The 21,998-nt window shown below is 45.2% G+C and overlaps 1 protein-coding gene across 1 annotated transcript in view; it reads right to left on the reverse strand.

The window, feature by feature from the left end:
• The window catches only part of LOC148435660 (uncharacterized), a 149,681-nt gene that overhangs the window by 50,562 nt on the left and 77,121 nt on the right, over window positions 1–21,998 (reverse strand). Inside the window, exons 12-16 of the mRNA XM_088465680.1 lie at window positions 13,956–14,012; window positions 7,901–7,933; window positions 7,051–7,148; window positions 6,745–6,901; window positions 1,262–1,957 (exon numbers count right to left, since the gene is read on the reverse strand). Coding sequence (XP_088321806.1) covers window positions 1,262–1,957; window positions 6,745–6,901; window positions 7,051–7,148; window positions 7,901–7,933; window positions 13,956–14,012 — 1,041 coding nt within the window. The remainder of the gene's footprint in view (window positions 1–1,261; window positions 1,958–6,744; window positions 6,902–7,050; window positions 7,149–7,900; window positions 7,934–13,955; window positions 14,013–21,998) is intronic.

Genomic DNA, 21,998 nt, shown 5'->3' on the forward strand with positions numbered 1-21,998 from the left:
TTATTGGGTTTCAGGTGTCACGAGTTTTGGATAGCCAATAAGATTCGGTAAAAACACCCGAACGGAACCGTGTAGAACCGAACCCGCTCACCCCTAATACATAAACATACATATATATATATATATATATATATACACACGAATAAACAAAAAGGTAGAAAATCACATAAGTGGAGTCATACAAAGGAGTATAACAAATATCTAGGTGGTCGGTAGGACTAGGTGAAGGGGTTCTTGTCAATCTGGACAGAGATATCAGAGTTTGATTGATTCGTTTAAACCAGTGGCCGGGGAACAGGGGTAAATTACCCCACTTGGGGTAAAACTGAAATTCCTGGGGGTAATGGACAGACAGCCAGGTATGCATATGAATCATTGCATGCACGGCTGTCCATCCATCACCCCCGGGAATGGAGGTCATTGGCGCCGGGTGCAGCGGCGCACCCGCTACACCCGGCGTCAGTGACCTCCAGCCCGGCACCGCAGGGAGGCTCTAAGCCGGACGCCCGCTGAGATGTTATTACTAGCGGGCGCCGCGTTAGCCGGAGTTCTCTTCTGAACTCCAGCTTCCGCCTCTCTCCATGCGCACTATGGGAGAGACGTCATGTCGTCTCTCCCATAGTTCCGAGGAGCAGCTGAGCGAACAGGACTGCGGCGGACGCAGGAGCGGGGATTAAGGTGTTTTTTTTTTTTTTGTACAAGCGGCACTACAGGGGCATAACTATGGGGGCACTGCTACAGGGGCATAACTATGGGGCACTGCTACAGGGGCATAACTATGGGGGCACTGCTACAGGGGCATAACTATGGGGGCACTGCTACAGGGGCATTATATGTGGGTACTACAATTGGATTTCCTTCCTTTCAAATCAAGGGGGTAACATCGGCATAGCTAAATAGATTTTGGGGTAAAAGGTAAAACAGTTCCCTGACCCCTGGTTTAAACCATCTCGGTGGAGCGAATTCAGTTAGAACATCAAGATCTCCTCCTGACGGCACAGCTCCTGGGAGTGTTCATATTAAATACTATACATTTATTTTAATGCATCTTTATCAAGTCCTATATGAATTATTTATTGTTGTTTTTGATTTCCCTAGTGCGGCACATCCCCCCTCTTTTTAGATCAGTGACACACATCCGAAATATCTGCAGAAGGCTAACTTAAAATGTTAAAATACTGGGTGACTGGAGTGTTGCTACAACCCTGTTTTGTATCAGCTCATAGAAAAGCTTTTCACCTGTGTGACAGCTGATGTCTACCAAGATGTGACTTCTGTATAAAACATTTTCCACACTCCGAGCATGAAAATGGTTTCTCCCCTGTGTGACATCTCTTATGTGTAACAAAATCTGATTTATATGTAAACCATTTCCCACACTCAGAACATGGAAATGGCCTCTCACCAGTGTGATTTCTCTTATGTCTAACAAATGCTGAATTCTGTGTAAAACATTTCCCACACTCAGAACATGGAAATGGTTTCTCACCTGTGTGACATCTCTGATGTGTAACAAGATGTGATTTGTTTGTAAAACATTTCCCACACTCAGAGCATGGAAATAGCCTCTCACCTGTGTGAGTTCTCTCGTGTACATTAAGACCCGATTTGTTTCTAAAACATTTCCCACACTCAGAGCATGGAAATGGTTTCTCACCTGTGTGACTTCTCTGATGTGTAACAAGAGCGGATTTCTGTGTAAAACATTTCCCACACTCAGAACAGGGAAATATTTTAATAGGTGTATGAGCTGCACTATGTATAACAAAAATTGGCGTATTAGAACAGTCCTCGTGATTAGAGGGATCAGATAATATAGCTGCACTGTGAGGTACTGGATGTGTATTTAACATAACGGGATTATCTCCTGGAGATTCCTGTGTGATGTCTTCTACTTTAATATCTGTAGACAAGATGAGATGTCCCTCCAAGTCATTCCTGCTTGTGCGTCCATCTGCTGGAAATACAATAACTGTATTATTATTCCACAGTTTTTTGTCATTTTTTTTTTGTATTCTCCAGATGAAAGTAACAAAACTTACAGAATAGACTTCTGATCGCATTCTGCAGTTAGCCAGAAATTCTACAGCTACAATACACTAATTTCAATGGAAAAGACGCAACAACAATGTCTAATTGGTGACAGATGCTAAAAGCTCTCATATAGGCTTTGCCTTCTTTATGTGCCGCATCCAAATTTGAATGTCTAGTACCAGTAATCTGGATACCGGCTCCCCACTTCAAATCATTTTTATTATAGAAAAGTTTGTTTACAATACCGATCATAAAGAACCATGTACAAATATATATAGTAATATAATTCCACAATCTACAAAACAAAATATATCACAAAATAAAATATTTTTTTATAAAAAAAGACAGTTCAAATAAACAAACATACATAAAAAGGGAATAATAATCAAACATCAAGGAAAATGCTCATAAATTTAAAGTTACCAAGGAGATTTAAGTAGATTTAAGATGAAACCCTCGAACCCTCGAAGCTGGCCATCCACTATACAATTTTCTATCGGATATCTGTCCAATCTGGCTGATTGGAATGAAAACCTGGTAATGTATGGGAGCAAATGACAGTCGATCATAAGGTTTTAAACACTGAAAAAAGGACAAAAAAAAATGTTCAAATTGGTTAAATTTATGTGTAGTAACCAATTTGTCTAAACAACTATTTTTGGCTATTTTCCAGTGTATGTTAGCAAATGGACGATTGTCATTTGCTCCCATACATTACCAGGTTTTCATTCCAACCAGCCAGATATCTGACAGAAAATTGTATAGTGGATGGCCAGCTTTAGATTCATAGAAATCAGACCATGAGCACTATTTAATCAGAGGGGATGAGGTAGAAGTGGAGTATTTAAGGCTAAAGGTTTCTATTTCAAAACGTCTTTTCACACTGGACCTTATTTTCAATAAAAGAGGAGGATCAGATATTTTCCAATATTGTGCTATCACCGCTCTTGTGGCAATAAAAATATGCCCAATAACATATTTGTTGTGGGCTTGTACTGAAGGAGGGAATACAGTAAAGAAGCAATTTCTGGGAGTTGTGGTAGAGTCTCCGAGGTGACCTGAGTAATTAACTTAAAAACATCTGACCAAAGAGAGCTCAGGAAAGGACAAGACCAAAAAATATGCACAAGTGTGCCCTCGGATCCACAATTTCTCCAACAAAATTTAGAAGTTTCAGGCCATATTTTGTGTCATTAGCTGGGGTATGATATAGACCACACATTAATTTAAATATCATTTCAGTGTGATTTAGAAATTTGGACATTTTAAAAAGATTTGAGAATAATGAAATCCAATCCTCATCCGTTAGAGGAATTTTGAATTCTGACTCCACTTGTGTATTATTGCTCACAGTTCTTTATATAGCACAGACATACTGAGAAGCACTTTATATAGCACAGACATACTGAGAAGCACTTTATATAGCACAGACACACTGAGAAGCACTTTATATAGCACAGACACACTGAGAAGCTCTTTATATAGCACAGACACACTGAGAAGCACTTTATATAGCACAGATATACTGAGAAGAGCTTTATATAGCACAGACACACTGAGAAGCACTTTATATAGCACAGACATACAGAGAAGCACTTTATATAGCGCAGACACACTGAGCAGCACTTTATATAGCACAGGCATACTGAGAAGCACTTTATATAGCACAGACACACTGAGAAGCTCTTTATATAGCACAGACATACTGAGAAGCTCTTTATATAGCACAGATACACTGAGAAGCACTTTATATAGCACAGACATACTGAGAAGCACTTTATATAGCACAGACATACTGAGAAGCACTTTATATAGCACAGACATACTGAGAAGAGCTTTATATAGCACAGACACACTGAGCAGCACTTTATATAGCACAGACACACTGAGCAGCACTTTATATAGCACAGACATACTGAGAAGAGCTTTATATAGCACAGACACACTGAGAAGCACTTTATATAGCACAGACACACTGAGCAGCACTTTATATAGCACAGACATACTGAGAAGAGCTTTATATAGCACAGACACACTGAGAAGCACTTTATATAGCACAGACACACTGAGAAGCACTTTATATAGCACAGACATACTGAGAAGCTCTTTATATAGCACAGACACACTGAGAAGCACTTTATATAGCACAGACATACTGAGAAGCTCTTTATATAGCACAGACATACTGAGAAGCACTTTATATAGCACAGACATACTGAGAAGCACTTTATATAGCACAGACATACTGAGAAGCACTTTATATAGCACAGACATACTGAGAAGCTCTTTATATAGCACATACATACTGAGAAGCACTTTATATAGCGCATACACACTGAGCAGCACTTTATATAGCACAGACATACAGAGAAGCACTTTATATAGCGCAGACACACTGAGCAGCACTTTATATAGCACAGGCATACTGAGAAGCACTTTATATAGCACAGGCATACTGAGAAGCACTTTATATAGCACAGACATACTGAGAAGCACTTTATATAGCACAGACATGCTGAGAAGCACTTTATATAGCACAGACATACTGAGAAGCACTTTATATAGCACAGACATACTGAGAAGCTCTTTATATAGCACAGACATACTGAGAAGCACTTTATATAGCACAGACATACTGAGAAGCTCTTTATATAGCGCATACACACTGAGAAGCACTTTATATAGCACAGACACACTGAGAAGCACTTTATATAGCACAGGCATACTGAGAAGCACTTTATATAGCGCATACATACTGAGAAGCACTTTATATAGCACAGACACACTGAGAAGCACTTTATATAGCACAGGCATACTGAGAAGCTCTTTATATAGCACAGACATACTGAGAAGCACATTATATAGCACAGACACACTGAGAAGCACCTTACAGAGAATATTTAGTCACTCACATCAGTCCATGTCCCAGTGGAGCTTACAATCTAAATTCCCTACCACATGGACACACATATACACACACTAGGGTTAATTTGTGTCAGAAGCCAATCAACGTACTAGTATGATTTTTGGAGGGTTGGAGGGAACACATACAAACTCCACACATATAGCACCTTGGTTTTGAATCATACTCATGACTTTAGTGTGAAGAGATAGCAATGCTAACCACTACACCACCGTGTAACTATTATGAATAAAGATGCTTAATATTCAGGTACAAACTATGACCACATTATTACATTAACAAATGTACAAACTACAAATGAGACTCACAATGAACAGATAAAATATTGGCATAAAATGGCACAAGCACATTATCGGCACATGTCCTAGACCCAAGGACAGGCAGATGGTACATCACCAATGTATATCTACCCGCAAATGCAGACTTTGCTTGGTAACGTTCCCTAGCCATCATCACAGAGCAGGAAGCCTCATTAGCCAGCGACGTTGGTGAACCACAATACCCATCTAGATCACCCTCACACATACACATGGGAAACTTGTGGGCTAATTACCAACAACTGCGTCCACACTACACAAAGTTCTCCAGGTGGATATATATGTAGTAAAAGCAGCTTCTGTATGGTCCTCTGGTCATCCTCAGGGAGAGTAGCCCCACCAGAGTCATGTTACTAAATTAGGGTAATGAGTCACTGTATATAACCGCTGAGAGGGAAGGAGAGCGATAGGACAGAGCAACACAGAATTATGGCGGCACAGAGCGGGGGGGGCAGCAGGACAGTGTAGGGGAATGGAACAGGGCACAGAGTGGAGGAGGCAGCAGGACAGGGTAGGGGAATGGTGCAGGGCACAGAGCGGGGGAGGCAGCAGGACAGGGTAGGGGAATGGTGCAGGGCACAGAGTGGAGGAGGCAGCAGGACAGGGTAGGGGAATGGTGCAGGGCACAGAGCGAGGGAGGCAGCAGGACAGGGTAGGGGAATGGTGCAGGGCACAGAGCGGGGGAGGCAGCAGGACAGGGTAGGGGAATGGTGCAGGGCACAGAGCGGGGGAGGCAGCAGGACAGGGTAGGGGAATGGTGCAGGAAAGAGATTGACAAAAGCAAGAGGAGGAAGACAGCAGAAGAGCAGAGCAAAAAACAGACAGGTCAGCAATTAAAGCACAACAGTACAGAGCTGATGGATCCTGATGTATGAGATACACCAGAGAGTGTGGGGAGGAGACTGGTCAGATCTCTGGGCTGGTAACACACAGTGACATGATGTGAGGAGGAGAGCAGGAGTATAATAGGGGCTGATGGCTCCTGATGTATGAGATACACCAGAGAGTGTGAGGAGGAGACTGGTCAGATCTCTGGGCTGGTAACACACAGTGACATGATGTGAGGAGGAGAGCAGGAGTATAATAGGGGCTGATGGCTCCTGATGTATGAGATACACCAGAGAGAGTGGGGAGGAGACTGGTCAGATCTCTGGGCTGGTAACACACAGTGACATGATGTGAGGGGGAGAGCAGGAGTATAATAGGGGCTGATGGCTCCTGATGTACGAGATACACCAGAGAGTGTGGGGAGGAGACTGGTCAGATCTCTGGGCTGGTAACACACAGTGACATGATGTGAGGGGGGGGAGCAATAGTATAATAGGGACTAATGGCTCCTGACTACCCCACAGGGCAGATACATTTTCATTATTAATTTGTAGTGACAGATGAGGGTGTAGGATAAGAGATTGTTGTAGTGACTGAACAAGGAGTATATGTGACTCTTTTCAGTAATTGTTTATTACTCACCTTTGCTGATATCTGTAGGGATTTCCTCCTCCTTACACAGCTGATCACCCCTCTCGTATGCCTCTTCTTTACCCTCTGTATCTTCTGCCTTCATATCAGTCACATATGTCTCTTCTCCCTCTTTATCATTTATCTTAATATTATTCAGATATTCACCCTAATTAAATCAGAGAATAAAAAATTGCATAATGTCTGATGTCATTACTTGAGATTACACAATATAATATCAGTGTAATAGACACACAGATTCTCTATAGATCATATAAAGTCACTTTAGTATTTGGAGCGACCCTAAATCTCATCTACCTGATGCTGGTGTGGGGTCCTGTGATTCGCCTTTGTACAATCCTTTGAATAAAGAGGACGGGGACATCTCTCTGGGGTATTTTTGTTACTGGGTCCATCTGTAGGAGACACAAAATTACTGAGTACTGTACATTATATATATATATATGTGATGTGCACCTGCTTTCCCTTGTGACCCCTGTGTTCCTCTATATACTCCCCCTCCTGCATGGAGACATAGACAGTGACATCCTGACACCTTATAGGAACCTGACACACACAATGATACAGTCATCACCCAGACACATCCCCTGGTGTTACTGTATAATGTCCCATTCCCAGCAGTCACCTCTCCAGTCAGCAGCTGAATGATCTTGTTGGTGAGTTTCAGGATCTTCTGGTCATTGTGTCTCTCATGTAACAGTGAGAGAGTTGGAGACACCGTGATGGGGTTCTGGGTCTTGCTCAGCCCCTCCGACATACAGGGACGGCTGCTGGGTGTCTCACAATCACTGGATGTCTTTTTAACTACTGTGTAATCCTGTGAATTGGGGGAGATACTAAATATCAGTACTTACACTCCGAGATCCCCTCACCTCCCCAGTCATGTCCCTGTATTATTACTATAGATATAAGTGATGTCACTGTGACACTCCCAGATCCCCTCACCTCCCCAGTCATGTCCCTGTATTATTACTATAGATATACTGTAAGTGACGTCACTGACACCCCCAGACCCTCTCACCTCCCCAGTCAGCAGGTAGATGATCTCCAGGGTGAGATTTAGTATCCTCTCAGTCATGCGACTCCTGTCAGTGTCCATCCTCAGTGATCAGTGAGTTATACAGGACACGTCTCACCCTCACGTTACCTCTGTCAAAGACTCTCCGGTTCTTCACGTGTCCTGGAATAAGTTTAATAATTATAATAAATATTACAGAATATATGTAACACATTCAATCAGGTAACACTGAGTGACCATTAAGTCCTTCTCTCTTCTCCGAGGTCACAATGATATCACACACCCTGATACACACTGATCATTACTACAGATTGAGTTTCCCATATCCAAAATGCTTGGGACCAGGGGTATTTTGGATATTGGAAATAATAATTATAATAATTAATATAATATAATAATAATAAGTTCCCCCTAGGTTGTTTCAGCGGGACGCCGCGTTCTGCCCTATTTTTTATGGGCAGAAAGCACCCTGCCCTCCAGCGCATGGCTCCCCGCTGAGACAGTCTGCGGGTTCCGTCTCCACCTGCGGGTCACAGTGTCCCGTGGGTGGTGAAGACGGTGGTGCAGCAGTCACTGCGGGTAAATGGATGTCGGGCGCATGCGCCCCGCATGCATTCACAGTGACCGCAGCGCTTGGGGCTGCCCGGCATGTCCGTAAGTGCTGGGCACACCCCTGCCTGCCGCCGGACCTAGAGTGAACACTAGGAATGAGACCTAAATCTAAACACAGCCTGCAGGTAATTTTATACAATATTTTCAATAATTTTGTGGCTCAAACAAAGTTTGTGAACATACATGAAATTCATATACACACAGCCTGAACGTTATTTTATACGCCCTACGATAGCGCACTACATCTGCCAGCCCAGCCTCTCTCCCCACTACTGCCCTATTCCTCTGTCTCCTAATATCTGGACAACTTGTGTACAATCACCCATATTATTATCTCTGCTCCCACATCTGTAATTATTACTGAGTGTCAGCATGTTATACAGTCTGTGACTCCGCAGCTGTAAGGAAACAGAACGATGGAGGTAACGATACAATCTCATTAGCGATTTACCTTGAACTCTCCCCGGCAGCTCCCTGGCACTCCAGGACACGATGCACAATGTGACACAAGATCTATTGTGCACGATGTAACGATCTGCATATCATTAGATTGTGCGCGATCAGGGAGATCTGTGCTACAAGCATCTTTGTAAAAAAAAATTAAAATTCACTAAGACACAGATACATGGATGTATCAGGGAGATCAGTGAGTTCCGTCCATGCATCTGTGTTAAAAAAAATTAATACAAAGTGAAAACTAAAAATAAAGTCCTTCAGTCTCTCAGCCAATGAGCAGTTCTCACCATTGACGTCAATGATGGGAAACGCTCGTTGGCTGAGAGGCGGAAGGCTTGCCTCTCTTAGCCAATGAGAGCTCAGCACCGGGATTTCTATAGTGAAATCCCGCCACTGAGCCATCATTCGGGTAGTACCGCCCTTAGAGACCGGTACTAAGGCCCTGATTCAGAGCCGGACGCTCTGACAGAGCGCTTGCTCTGAATCAGGGCCGTCCTTCTTAATTTTTGGAGCGGCCTCCTGGCCGCTCATATAGCTGTGGGTGACCACCCACAGCTATAGCAAGTGGCCAAAAAGATGGTCGCGATGGTCAAGACCATCGCGACCATCGGGCTTGCGATGAGACCCTTGTGGTAGGGTCTCGTTGCCACAAGCCCTGGAGTGCTTTTGGCTCCATCAGAGCCGAGAGCACTCCCACTGACATCACCACCGCAAGCGGGTCTGAATCAGGCCCTAAGTTCGGTGGTCTGGGTAATTGCGACTTTTATTTTTGCCAAAACCCTGAATGCCTACATGGCTCGAAGAGGACATGATCCACGCATAGGAAGAGGTGAGTATGGCATTTTTTTATTTTTTTTTACAGGTATTGGTGAATTTCTACTTGGACAAGTGGACGTGAATGGCTTCAGGAATAGCAAGTGAGTATGTGCGATAGTGAGTGTGTGAATGTGTGTGTGCATGTATGCTTTAATAAAGTTGTACTTTCACGGGGTGTGTGTAATGTCTTTACTTTAATATTTATTTTGCAGTGGAACTATAGGTACCAGCAGGCCCGTAATGCTCCGCATGGTGGTACGTGCGGTTCTACAAGTACCAGCATGCGGGGGAGGCTTGTTGGGAACTGTAGTTCACCTGCAAAAGACAATATTATCTCATCTTTTTTTTACACCACACTACACAATCGATACGTCACCCCCCTCTCCAGGGGTGCCGGGGATAGCTCCGGGCAATCAGCCTAGGCCTGGGGTGCCCTTAAGAGGGGGACCCATTATTTGGGAGTCTCCACATCCCCAGGGATCCCCGGCCTGGGCAGACTAGCGGTCAGGAGTAATGCTTTGGCCGGGAAACTAGGTGAAAGGATTCCCCTTGTGACATTACTGCCCCGCTAGAAAGGGTCCTGTGCTGGTTATGAATAATACAGGGGACCTCTCATGCTGTTGTCCCGTATTTCCAAAATTTGACCGGCTCGGCTGAGGCCAGTGCTGGTTGTGCTAAATACAGGGGACCCTTACAAACTTCTGTCCCCTGTATTTTGACAACCAGGACTTTGTCTAAAAAGCCCTGTGCTGGTTGTTAAATACAGGGGACCCCAGGGCTGGTTGTGCTCTGGAGGGGCTATGTATTAATTTTTTTATAACAGATGTACATACGGATCTCACTGATCCACCCCTGCACCTGTGTCTTTTATCACAACTGCTTGCAGCACGGATCGCACTGATTCGTGCGAATCCGAACGACAGATCGTTCAAGCATAAACACTAAACTATATGCCGGCGGATCATGGACGAGACTGGCAAATCTTACCTGCAGAGGTAAGATCTGACGATACGATGTACAACCCACGGGTACGCGCATCGGTATAATAATCGTCAGTGGACACTCACGAGTTGCACATATTATGCACGATCTGTCGCTCCGATGAGTTGAAAACAGACAGATCGTGCATAATATCGTACCGTGTGTGGCCACGTTAAGTCCCAGCATGCCCTGTCATGCTGGAAACCACAGTTAGCCTACCACTGTAGGATGTACGTCCAATATGTGACAATCCTGCCAGCCATGTTTATGTGGCACATGGGAGAGGCTGAAGCATTTCTTGGAAGATAATCACTTACACACTGATGACCTAGAGCAGTGCTTCCCATTTTCAGGCCCCAGGGATCCCTAACAGGTGCTAATGATCTCACTGGGGATTCTGTGAGGAGACCTGGAAAACATGCACTGTTATGGCTCCCTGAGGATTGGCGCTGGGAAACTCTGGTCCCTACACACAGGATAGTAAGAGAGAAAGTGCGGGGAGCAGAGGAAGCTCCAAACAGGGTGATGACAATTATTCTGTATGGGGGGGTCTGAGTGTGTCGGACACCTCCCTTTCTCTTTAATCTGTTACCCACCGAGCAGAGACTGCTCCATCTGTATTATATGTGACACTAGGGTCTGCTCCAACTGTTTTATAGATAACACCAAGGTCTGCTCCACCTGTATTATATGTAACACCAGGGTAAGCTCCACCTGTTTTATACATAACACCACAGTCTGCTCCACCTATATATTATTTAACACCAGCGTCGGCTCCACCTATATAGTATGTAACACCAGGGTCTGCTCCACCTGTATATGTAACATCAAGGTCTGCACCACCTTTATCATATGTAACACCAGGGTCTGCTCTACCTGTATCATATGTAACACTAGTGTCTGCTCCACCTGTATATGGAACACCATGGTCTGTTCCACCTATATTATATGTAACACCACGGTAAGCTCCACCTGTTTTATACATAACACCAGGGTCTGCTCAACCTATATAATATGTAACACCAGGGTCTGCTTCGCCAGTATTATATGTAACAACATGGTCTGCTCCAACTGTTTTATAGATAACACCAGGGTCTGCTCCACCTGTATTATAGATAACACCAGGGTCTGCTCCAACTGTTTTATAGAGAACACCAAGGTCTGCTCCACTTGTATTATATGTAACACCAGGGTAAGCTCCACCTGTTTTATACATAACACCACAGTCTGCTCCACCTATATATTATTTAACACCAGCGTCGGCTCCACCTATATAGTATGTAACACCAGGGTCTGCTCCACCTGTATTATATGTAACATCAAGGTCTGCACCACCTTTATCATATGTAACACCAGGGTCTGCTCCACCTGTATTATATGTAACACCAGAGTCAGCACCACCTTTATCATATTTAAATCAGGGACTGCTCCACCTTTATCATATGTAACACTAGAGTCTGATCCACCTGTGTCCTAAGAGGGCAACAATCTGATCAATATGTATAATAAGTAACCACCATTACCTGCTGCCACTTCACCCGGAAGTTATAGGAGGAACGCCCCTCATGAAAACCACGCCCCGTCCCTCTCATGTCCATGTAGCTATGGCTACTGTCAGCCCCGCCCCTTTATCGTAACGAGCGCCCTCCTCTCATTCCCCTCAGTGCGGTGATTGGCAGCAGAGAGTAGCCAATCAGGCGGCACAAAGTAGGAAGGACGTCCTGTAACCAGAAGACCCCCTGCACCTGCCGCTCACAGCTTCATCACTAGAGTAACAGCTGTATAGTCTAATGGTGTCCTCATGTACGGTGACCGGCGGCCATATTCTTATAGTCTCCCAGTCACAGAGCAGAGGGGGCGGGGCCACAGGGGCTTTAGCTGCCATTTTGTCATAGACATTCCTGATACAGCCAGAGCCAGGTAACGTGTCCTGTATATATTATATTAGTATTATATAGGGGAGAGGGGACTGTACAGTGATATATGAGGGGGAATAACACAGCTCCCAGCACACACTGATATGTGGTATTATTATTATATAGGGGGAGGGGACCTTACAGTGATATATGAGGGGGAATAACACAGCTCCCAGCACACACTGATATGTGGTATTATTATTATATAGGGGATAAGGGACTGTACAGTGATATATGAGGGGAATAACATAGCTCCCAGCACACACTGATATGTGGTATTATTATATAGGGGGGAGGGGACTGTGCACTGATATATGAGGGGTAATAAGTTATTACCCCTCATATATCATTGCACAGTCCCCTCCCCCCTATATAATAATACCACATATCAGTGTGTGCTGGGAGCTGTGTTATTACTAATAACACAGCTCCCAGCACACACGGATATGTGGTATCATTATTATATAGGGGAGAGGGGACCTTACAGTGATATATGAGGGGGAATTACACAGCTCCCAGCACACACTGATATGTGGTATTATTGTTATATAGGGAAGAAGGGACCGTACAGTGATATGAGGGGGAATAACACAGCTCCCAGCACACACTGATATGTGGTATTATTATTATATAGGGTAGAGGGGACTGTACAGTGATATATGAGGGGGAATAACACAGCTCCCAGCACACACTGATATGTGTTGTTATTATTATATAGGGGAGAGGGGACCGTACAGTGATATGAGGGAGAATAACAAAGCTCCCAGCACACACTGATATGTGGTATTATTATATAGGGGAGAGGGGACTGTACAGTGATATATGAGGGGTAATATCACAACTCCCAGCACATACTGATATGTGGTATTATTATTATATAGGTAGAGGGGACTGTAGAGTGATATATGAGGGGGAATAACAGCTCCCGGCGCACACTGATATGTGGTATTATTATTATATAGGGGAGAGGGGACTGTACAGTGATATATGAGGGGGAATAACACAGCTCCCGGCACACACTGATATGTGGTATTATTATCATATAGTGGTGTCCTGGACACAACAAGGAACAACCACGTGCCGAAAACCAGATCTTGCCTTTTTCCTGAACTGGATGAAAAAAAATCAACTTGCATTGACTTTAGGAATAACAAGGACTATAATTCTATTCTTGGTGAGTATAACCTGTCATCCAATGTGGGGGACCCGATTAATGACACCTTTTGATGAATGCAACATATTATATATAGGTGAGTGCATGACCTATAGAGAGTTGAGTGTATAACAAATCTTATGCTGGTGAAGGATATGAAAGCCTGAAAGAAACCTTTTGATGTCCTCATCTCACTGTATAAGGTGAGTGGTCAGTCCAGCTGGTGTTTATGAAAAGTGCCGGTAATTACCATTGATGAGGTTTATTTGTTGTTCTTTTAATCTGTTGGAGAATGTAGAAGAAGTTCCTGTAAGAATCTTGAAATGAAAAGTAGAGAAAAAGGAACATTCTGTGTATATATAATTACCAGCACTTGTGGACCAATCACACTTTATATTATAAAGTGATTATAACATGTATGTAATCACTGCTTTCGCTCCGAAACTCCAATTCAGATGCCACCACTGTAACCCGTTTGTGAGCTGACAAACATGCGTATGCAAAATATATTTTAAAAAAAGGAATTGAAATATTTTATTTAAAAAAAAAAAATATGCCCAAGGGGTGACCCTTCTATGTCCATAGGCCCCCATTTAAAAATTACCTACCACCTTCCATTGACAATAGGCCCCCCCCCAGTGGTAATAGATCCCATTAATATTATTCCCCCACATACACCCACACACCTTAGTGGTAAGAGAGACCCTGTAGTTTAACTCCCCCAACCCCCGGTATAATACATCCCTGATTTTTCTAACAGCCCCGTCCTGTGTGTATTAGGGGTAGGGGGATGTAGCCTCTGTCTTAGAGAAGAGTCACATTTGTCTAGAACCATGAAACCTGTTATATTTGTCTCCTGGAATAACAGCATATAGACCCCCATTGGAGCCTCCCCCCGCCATACCGGAGGAGAATTGGGTATATATAGTATAACTGATAATGACGCTGCCTGTTGTGAGGAAGTATGTCACTGCCTGTATACCAGCGTCCGGATTAGTGCTGGTATAGACAGACCCCATACCCCTGGTATCATCCCATCTGGTGAGGCCATCAGAGCTGCTGGTTACATGGGAAGGAAGCTTAGTCCTATGTAGTCTCAGATGTTTATCACGGCATACGCTGGCTTTCTCAGCGAGATTGCCTGTACCTGACGGGATAAGGGCTGCCTGGTGAGCACGTTCTGTGTGTATGTATAGTGTTCCCTCTAGCTCCGGCGGCAGGCAGGGCGCCGGAGCCAGAGAGGGCAATGTAGTGCGCGCGGCGAAGGCGCGCGCCCGAAAAGGGGGTGTGGTCAAGAAAAGGGGGAGTGTCTATATGACGCCTCCCCTTTTCGTCATACTTGGGGGCGTGACCGGCGCTTACGGACATGCCGGGCAGCCCCCAAGCGCTGCAGAGAGGGAGAATAGATGCCGGGCGCATGCGCCCGGCGTCTATTCTCAGGCGGTGACCGAGTCACCGCATGTTTCTCCACCCGCGGGACACTGCGTCCCGCGGGTGAGAACGGCTCCCGCGGGCTGTGAGGGCAGGGCGCTTTTTGCCCTCCTCCTGGAGGGCAGGGTGCTTTTTGCCCTCCAAAAGGAGGGCAGGGCGCCGCGCCCCGCTAAAACAGCCTAGCGGGAAGGCTATATGTATCTAATGCTGCTAGTGGTCTGAGTATTGTCCTTGGTCTGATGGCCTCTGCTGCCACCTTGTGTCTATGCAAAGTTATTGGTAGGGTTCCTCTTAACTACTTACATCATAGAGGTTTCTCTCGCTGCTTCCATATTATACATTGTCTCTGCTCTGATGGCCTCTGCTGCCACCTTGTGTCCGTGTATAGTTATTGGTAGGGTTCCTCATAGCTGCTTACATCATAGAGGTTTCTCTCGCTGCTTCCGTATTATACATTGTCTCTGCTCTGATGGCCTCTGCTGCCACCTTGTGTCCATGTATAGTTATTGGTAGGGTTCCTCATAGCCACTTACATCATAGAGGTCTGTCTCGCTGCTTCCCTATTATACATTGTCCCTGCTCTGATGGCCTCTGCTGCCAACTTGTGTCCGTATATAGTTATTGGTAGGGTTCCTCATAGCCGCTTACACATAGAGGTTTCTCTCGCTACTTCCCTATTATACATTGTTGTTGGCCATAGTACCGCTTTCCCAGCCTTTCTGGATGGCTTCATGATAATATTTTTCCATCCTTATATTTCTTACACAGCTGAGGTTTCTTCCCTTTGTTAGATCTTAGATGTTCAGCTCCTCCTAGATGTTGTGGCTGTAATGAGTCCAGTTCCTTGGAGATAACATCCATGATAACAGTAACCGGTGGACAAATGGTAAATTCTGGATACAATATAGATATTTTTTTCTTCTTTTTTTTCTTCTTTCTTTGTAGCTTAAATTGGTTTCCACACTAGGTCCCTGTTCCCAGCACTGATTCACCAGTGGAGCATGCCTGGACATTGCTAGGGTCCTTGCTGTTAGATTTGTGCTGTGTTCTCTATTAGAGTGGAACTGGTGTAATAATAGTTTTATTGCAAACAGCTGTAGATGGCCTTCCCATTGGATACGTCCCATTGGCTATGCCCCATTTTATATGTAAGAGAAAAGGGTAATCCCTGGCTGAGGAGATGAATGTGTGCCTTATTGAAGACTTGATCCAAAAGATTGCTTATTATATCTTGCTGTTCAAATTTTCGGTGGTGGCACATCTTCCTTCCAGTATCTTCTCTCCAGTATCTTACCTTCAGTATTTTAATTCCAGTATCTTTTGTCCAGTATCTTCTCAGTATTTTCCTTCTTGTCTCTTCCCTACGGTCTCTTCCTTCCAGTAACTTCTTTCCAGCATCCTCCCTCCATCCTCTTCCCTCCATCCTCTTCCCTGCTGCCTCTTCCCTCTAGCCTCCAGCCTCCAGCCTCTAGCCTCCAGCCTCTAGCCTCTTTACTCAATGTTGATGATGTTCAACAATTTTTTCTTGTTCCTGCGCAAAAATCCCTAAAACCTCCTATGGCACATATGTTACATGGAAATAAACCAGCTGCAGGCTCTTCTGCACCCACCTCTGAATCAGCCACATTGTCTCTGTAGTAAGAGAAACATTATTGTCTCTCTGAGATCTCCATTTTGTATTATCCAGGATAGTTTTCTCTGAGCTATCCAGGTCCCGTCTGTGTTCCTCACAGCTGCTCTGAGCGATCCAGGTCCCGTCTGTGTTCCTCACAGCTGCTCTGAGCGATCCAGGTCCCGTCTGTGTTCCTCACAGCTGCTCTGAGCGATCCAGGTCCCGTCTGTGTTCCTCACAGCTGCTCTGAGCGATCCAGGTCCCGTCTGTGTTCCTCACAGCTGCTCTGAGCGATCCAGGTCCCGTCTGTGTTCCTCACAGCTGCTCTGAGCGATCCAGGTCCCGTCTGTGTTCCTCACAGCTGCTCTGAGCGATCCAGGTCCCGTCTGTGTTCCTCACAGCTGCTCTGAGCGATCCAGGTCCCGTCTGTGTTCCTCACAGCTGCTCTGAGCGATCCAGGTCCCGTCTGTGTTCCTCACAGCTGCTCTGAGCGATCCAGGTCCCGTCTGTGTTCCTCACAGCTGCTCTGAGCGATCCAGGTCCCGTCTGTGTTCCTCACAGCTGCTCTGAGCGATCCAGGTCCCGTCTGTGTTCCTCACAGCTGCTCTGAGCGATCCAGGTCCCGTCTGTGTTCCTCACAGCTGCTCTGAGCGATCCAGGTCCCGTCTGTGTTCCTCACAGCTGCTCTGAGCGATCCAGGTCCCGTCTGTGTTCCTCACAGCTGCTCTGAGCGATCCAGGTCCCGTCTGTGTTCCTCACAGCTGCTCTGAGCGATCCAGGTCCCGTCTGTGTTCCTCACAGCTGCTCTGAGCGATCCAGGTCCCGTCTGTGTTCCTCACAGCTGCTCTGAGCGATCCAGGTCCCGTCTGTGTTCCTCACAGCTGCTCTGAGCGATCCAGGTCCCGTCTGTGTTCCTCACAGCTGCTCTGAGCGATCCAGGTCCCGTCTGTGTTCCTCACAGCTGCTCTGAGCGATCCAGGTCCCGTCTGTGTTCCTCACACCTTCTCTGAGCGATCCAGGTCCCGTCTGTGTTCCTCACACCTGCTCTGAGCGATCCAGGTCCCGTCTGTGTTCCTCACACCTGCTCTGAGCGATCCAGGTCCCGTCTGTGTTCCTCACACCTGCTCTGAGCGATCCAGGTCCCGTCTGTGTTTCTCACAGCTGCTCTGAGCGATCCAGGTCCCGTCTGTGTTCCTCACAGCTGCTCTGAGCGATCCAGGTCCCGTCTGTGTTCCTCACAGCTGCTCTGAGCGATCCAGGTCCCGTCTGTGTTCCTCACAGCTGCTCTGAGCGATCCAGGTCCCGTCTGTGTTCCTCACAGCTGCTCTGAGCGATCCAGGTCCCGTCTGTGTTCCTCACAGCTGCTCTGAGCGATCCAGGTCCTGTCTGTGTTCTTCATAGCTGATGTAAAAAGATTCCAGGGTGTTGAATTTTCATATGTCTTTTGCTTAGGAACCAGATAATTTGTTAGTGGCATATACAGGCGCAATAAAGAGCATTTAGCGGTAATGCTCGTCTACCGGGAGTCTTTATAATGGAGTAATGTGTCATATATATGTGCTAGGAATTATATATAACGGTGATGTCCCAGAAAAGAGTTATGGGGCATTTCAGGAATCATTCCTAGAGTTTTGACAAAACCTCAGCAATGCCCCGTTCTGATTATGTATGTATTTATGCATGTATGTTATTTCTATCTACGTATGCATGTATGTAATTTGTATGTCTCTAGCAAATAGAGTGATTACTGTCATTTTTGTAATTTATATTTTATGTAATTATGAGGTCTGACATTGTCCGTTTCTAGGGTGAAATTAAAACAGAAAACAAATTCTCTGGAAAGCCCCCGTTTCTGTCCCATTGTTATATAACTGGATACCTGTAATGATAGCTGTGGAGTCAGGAGCATAGTGAAATATAAAATGTTTATTGAAACAAAACCATAGTGCAGACAATGCAGAGAAGCCAGGAGTGATACATGAACCGGACGGGAACTGGTGGTAACAGAAACTTGAAGGTCTGCAAAGCTGGGTACAAACAAGAACCATATACTGCAGAGTGGGTGAGTCAGAGTCACATACAGTAATAGGAGGGACAGCTTGCAGAGGCCCAGCTGGCTTTAGCTGCACATATTATAGGCTGGGGATATACAGACTGGATACAAGCAAAGGCAATAAGCTGCAGAGTAGATGAGACAGACTCACAGACAGCAGTAGAGCTGCAGTTTGCAGATGTCCAGTAGACAGGAGATCAGGTTCAGGCCATGGAATACAATCCAGGTAAAACAATCAGTAACCAGCAGGCTGCATGGTGAGGGATAGGAATAAATAGTTTGTGAGGCAAGTGCAGGTGGTTAAACAGGGGAGTGATATTAACTCCTGCATGTGAGGAGAGCAGCACCTCTGGTGACAGAGAGGTACTGCAGGCCAGATTTCCCCCAGCTCTATGGCTGGGGGAAAGGGGAGACTTTCTGGTCACTCAGCGTTATATGTCTGACTGTGTTACATGTGTTCTCTGTGATGTCTGTTATAGTTATTCCTAGACAGTCCTACTGTGTGGAACCAGAGTCTTTATTACACATCATACATTCTGTATTCTCTCTGATTCGCTGAGGATGGACAAGGACGGGAGTCACAGGACTGAGAGGATCTTACATCTAACCCTTGAAATCATCTACGAGCTGACTGGTGAGGTGAGAGGATCTGCGAGTATCACAATGACATCACTTATACCTATAGTAATAATACAGGGACATGACTGGGGAGGTGAGGGGATCTGGGAGTGTCACAGTGACATCACTTATATCTATAGTAATAATACAGGGACATGACTGGGGAGGTGAGGGGATCTGGGAGTGTCACAGTGACATCACTTATATCTATAGTAATAATACAGAGACATGACTGGGGAGGTGAGGGGATCTGGGAGTGTCACAGTGACATCACTTATATCTATGGTAATAATACAGGGACATGACTGGGGAGGTGAGGGGATCTGCGAATATCACAGTGACATCACTTATATCTATATTAATAATAGTACAGGTACATGACTGGGGAGGCGAGGGAATCTGGGAGTGTCACAGTGACATCACTTGTATCTATAGTAATAATACAGGGACATGACTGGGGAGGTGAGGGGATCTGGGAGTGTCACAGTGACATCACCTATATCTATAGTAATAATACAGGGACATGACTGGGGAGGTGAGTAATAATACAGGGACATGACTGGGGAGGTGAGAGGGTCTCATAGTGTCACAGTGACATCACTTATATCTATAGTAATAATACAGGGACATGACTGGGGAGGTGAGGGGATCTGGGAGTGTCACAGTGACATCACTTATATATATAGTAATAATACAGGGACATGACTGGGGAGGTGAGGGGATCTGGGAGTGTGACAGTGACATCACTTATATCTATAGTAATAATACAGGGACATGACTGGGGAGGTGAGGGGATCTGGGAGTGTCACAGTGACATCACCTATATCTATAGTAATAATACAGGGACATGACTGGGGAGGTGAGTAATAATACAGGGACATGACTGGGGAGGTGAGAGGGTCTCATAGTGTCACAGTGACATCACTTATATCTATAGTAATAATACAGGGACATGACAGTGGAGGTGAGGGGATCTGGGAGTGTCACAGTGACATCACTTGTATCTATAGTAATAATACAGGGACATGACTGGGGAGGTGAGGGGATCTGGGAGTGTCACAGTGACATCACTTGTATCTATAGTAATAATACAGGGACATGACTGGGGAGGTGAGGGGATCTGGGAGTGTGACAGTGACATCACTTATATCTATAGTAATAATACAGGGACATGACTGGGGAGGTGAGGGGATCTGGGAGTGTCACAGTGACATCACCTATATCTATAGTAATAATACAGGGACATGACTGGGGAGGTGAGTAATAATACAGGGACATGACTGGGGAGGTGAGAGGGTCTCATAGTGTCACAGTGACATCACTTATATCTATAGTAATAATACAGGGACATGACTGGGGAGGTGAGGGGATCTGGGAGTGTCACAGTGACATCACTTATATATATAGTAATAATACAGGGACATGACTGGGGAGGTGAGGGGATCTGGGAGTGTCACAGTGACATCACTTATATCTATAGTAATAATACAGGGACATGACTGGGGAGGTGAGGGGATCTGGGAGTGTCACACTGACATCACTTATATATATAGTAATAATACAGGGACATGACTGGGGAGGTGAGGGGATCTGGGAGTGTCACAGTGACATCACTTATATCTATAGTAATAATACAGGGACATGACTGGGGAGGTGAGGGGATCTGGGAGTGTCACAGTGACATCACTTATATCTATGGTAATAATACAGGGACATGACTGGGGAGGTGAGGGGATCTGGGAGTGTCACAGTGACATCACTTATATCTATAGTAATAATACAGGGACATGACTGGGGAGGTGAGGGGATCTGGGAGTGTCACAGTGACATCACTTATATATATAGTAATAATACAGGGACATGACTGGGGAGGTGAGGGGATCTGGGAGTGTCACAGTGACATCACTTGTATCTATAGTAATAATACAGGGACATGACTGGGGAGGTGAGGGGATCTGGGAGTGTCACAGTGACATCACTTATATCTATAGTAATAATACAGGGACATGACTGGGGAGGTGAGGGGATCTGGGAGTGTCACAGTGACATCACTTGTATCTATAGTAATAATACAGGGACATGACTGGGGAGGTGAGGGGATCTGGGAGTGTCACAGTGACATCACTTATATCTATAGTAATAATACAGGGACATGACTGGGGAGGTGAGGGGATCTGGGAGTGTCACAGTGACATCACTTATATCTATAGTAATAATACAGGGACATGACTGGGGAGGTGAGGGGATCTGGGAGTGTCACAGTGACATCACTTATATCTATGGTAATAATACATGGACATGACTGGGGAGGTGAGGGGATCTGGGAGTGTCACAGTGACATCACTTATATCTATGGTAATAATACAGGGACATGACTGGGGAGGTGAGGGGATCTGGGAGTGTCACAGTGACATCACTTATATCTATAGTAATAATACACGGACATGACTGGGGAGGTGAGGGGATCTGGGAGTGTGACAGTGACATCACTTATATCTATAGTAATAATACAGGGACATGACTGGGGAGGTGAGGGGATGTGGGAGTGTCACACTGACATCACTTATATCTATAGTAAT

This window comes from Taudactylus pleione, unplaced genomic scaffold (assembly GCF_031769625.1).
Source record: "Taudactylus pleione unplaced genomic scaffold, aTauple2 ptg002133l, whole genome shotgun sequence".
Taxonomy (NCBI): domain Eukaryota; kingdom Metazoa; phylum Chordata; class Amphibia; order Anura; family Myobatrachidae; genus Taudactylus; species Taudactylus pleione.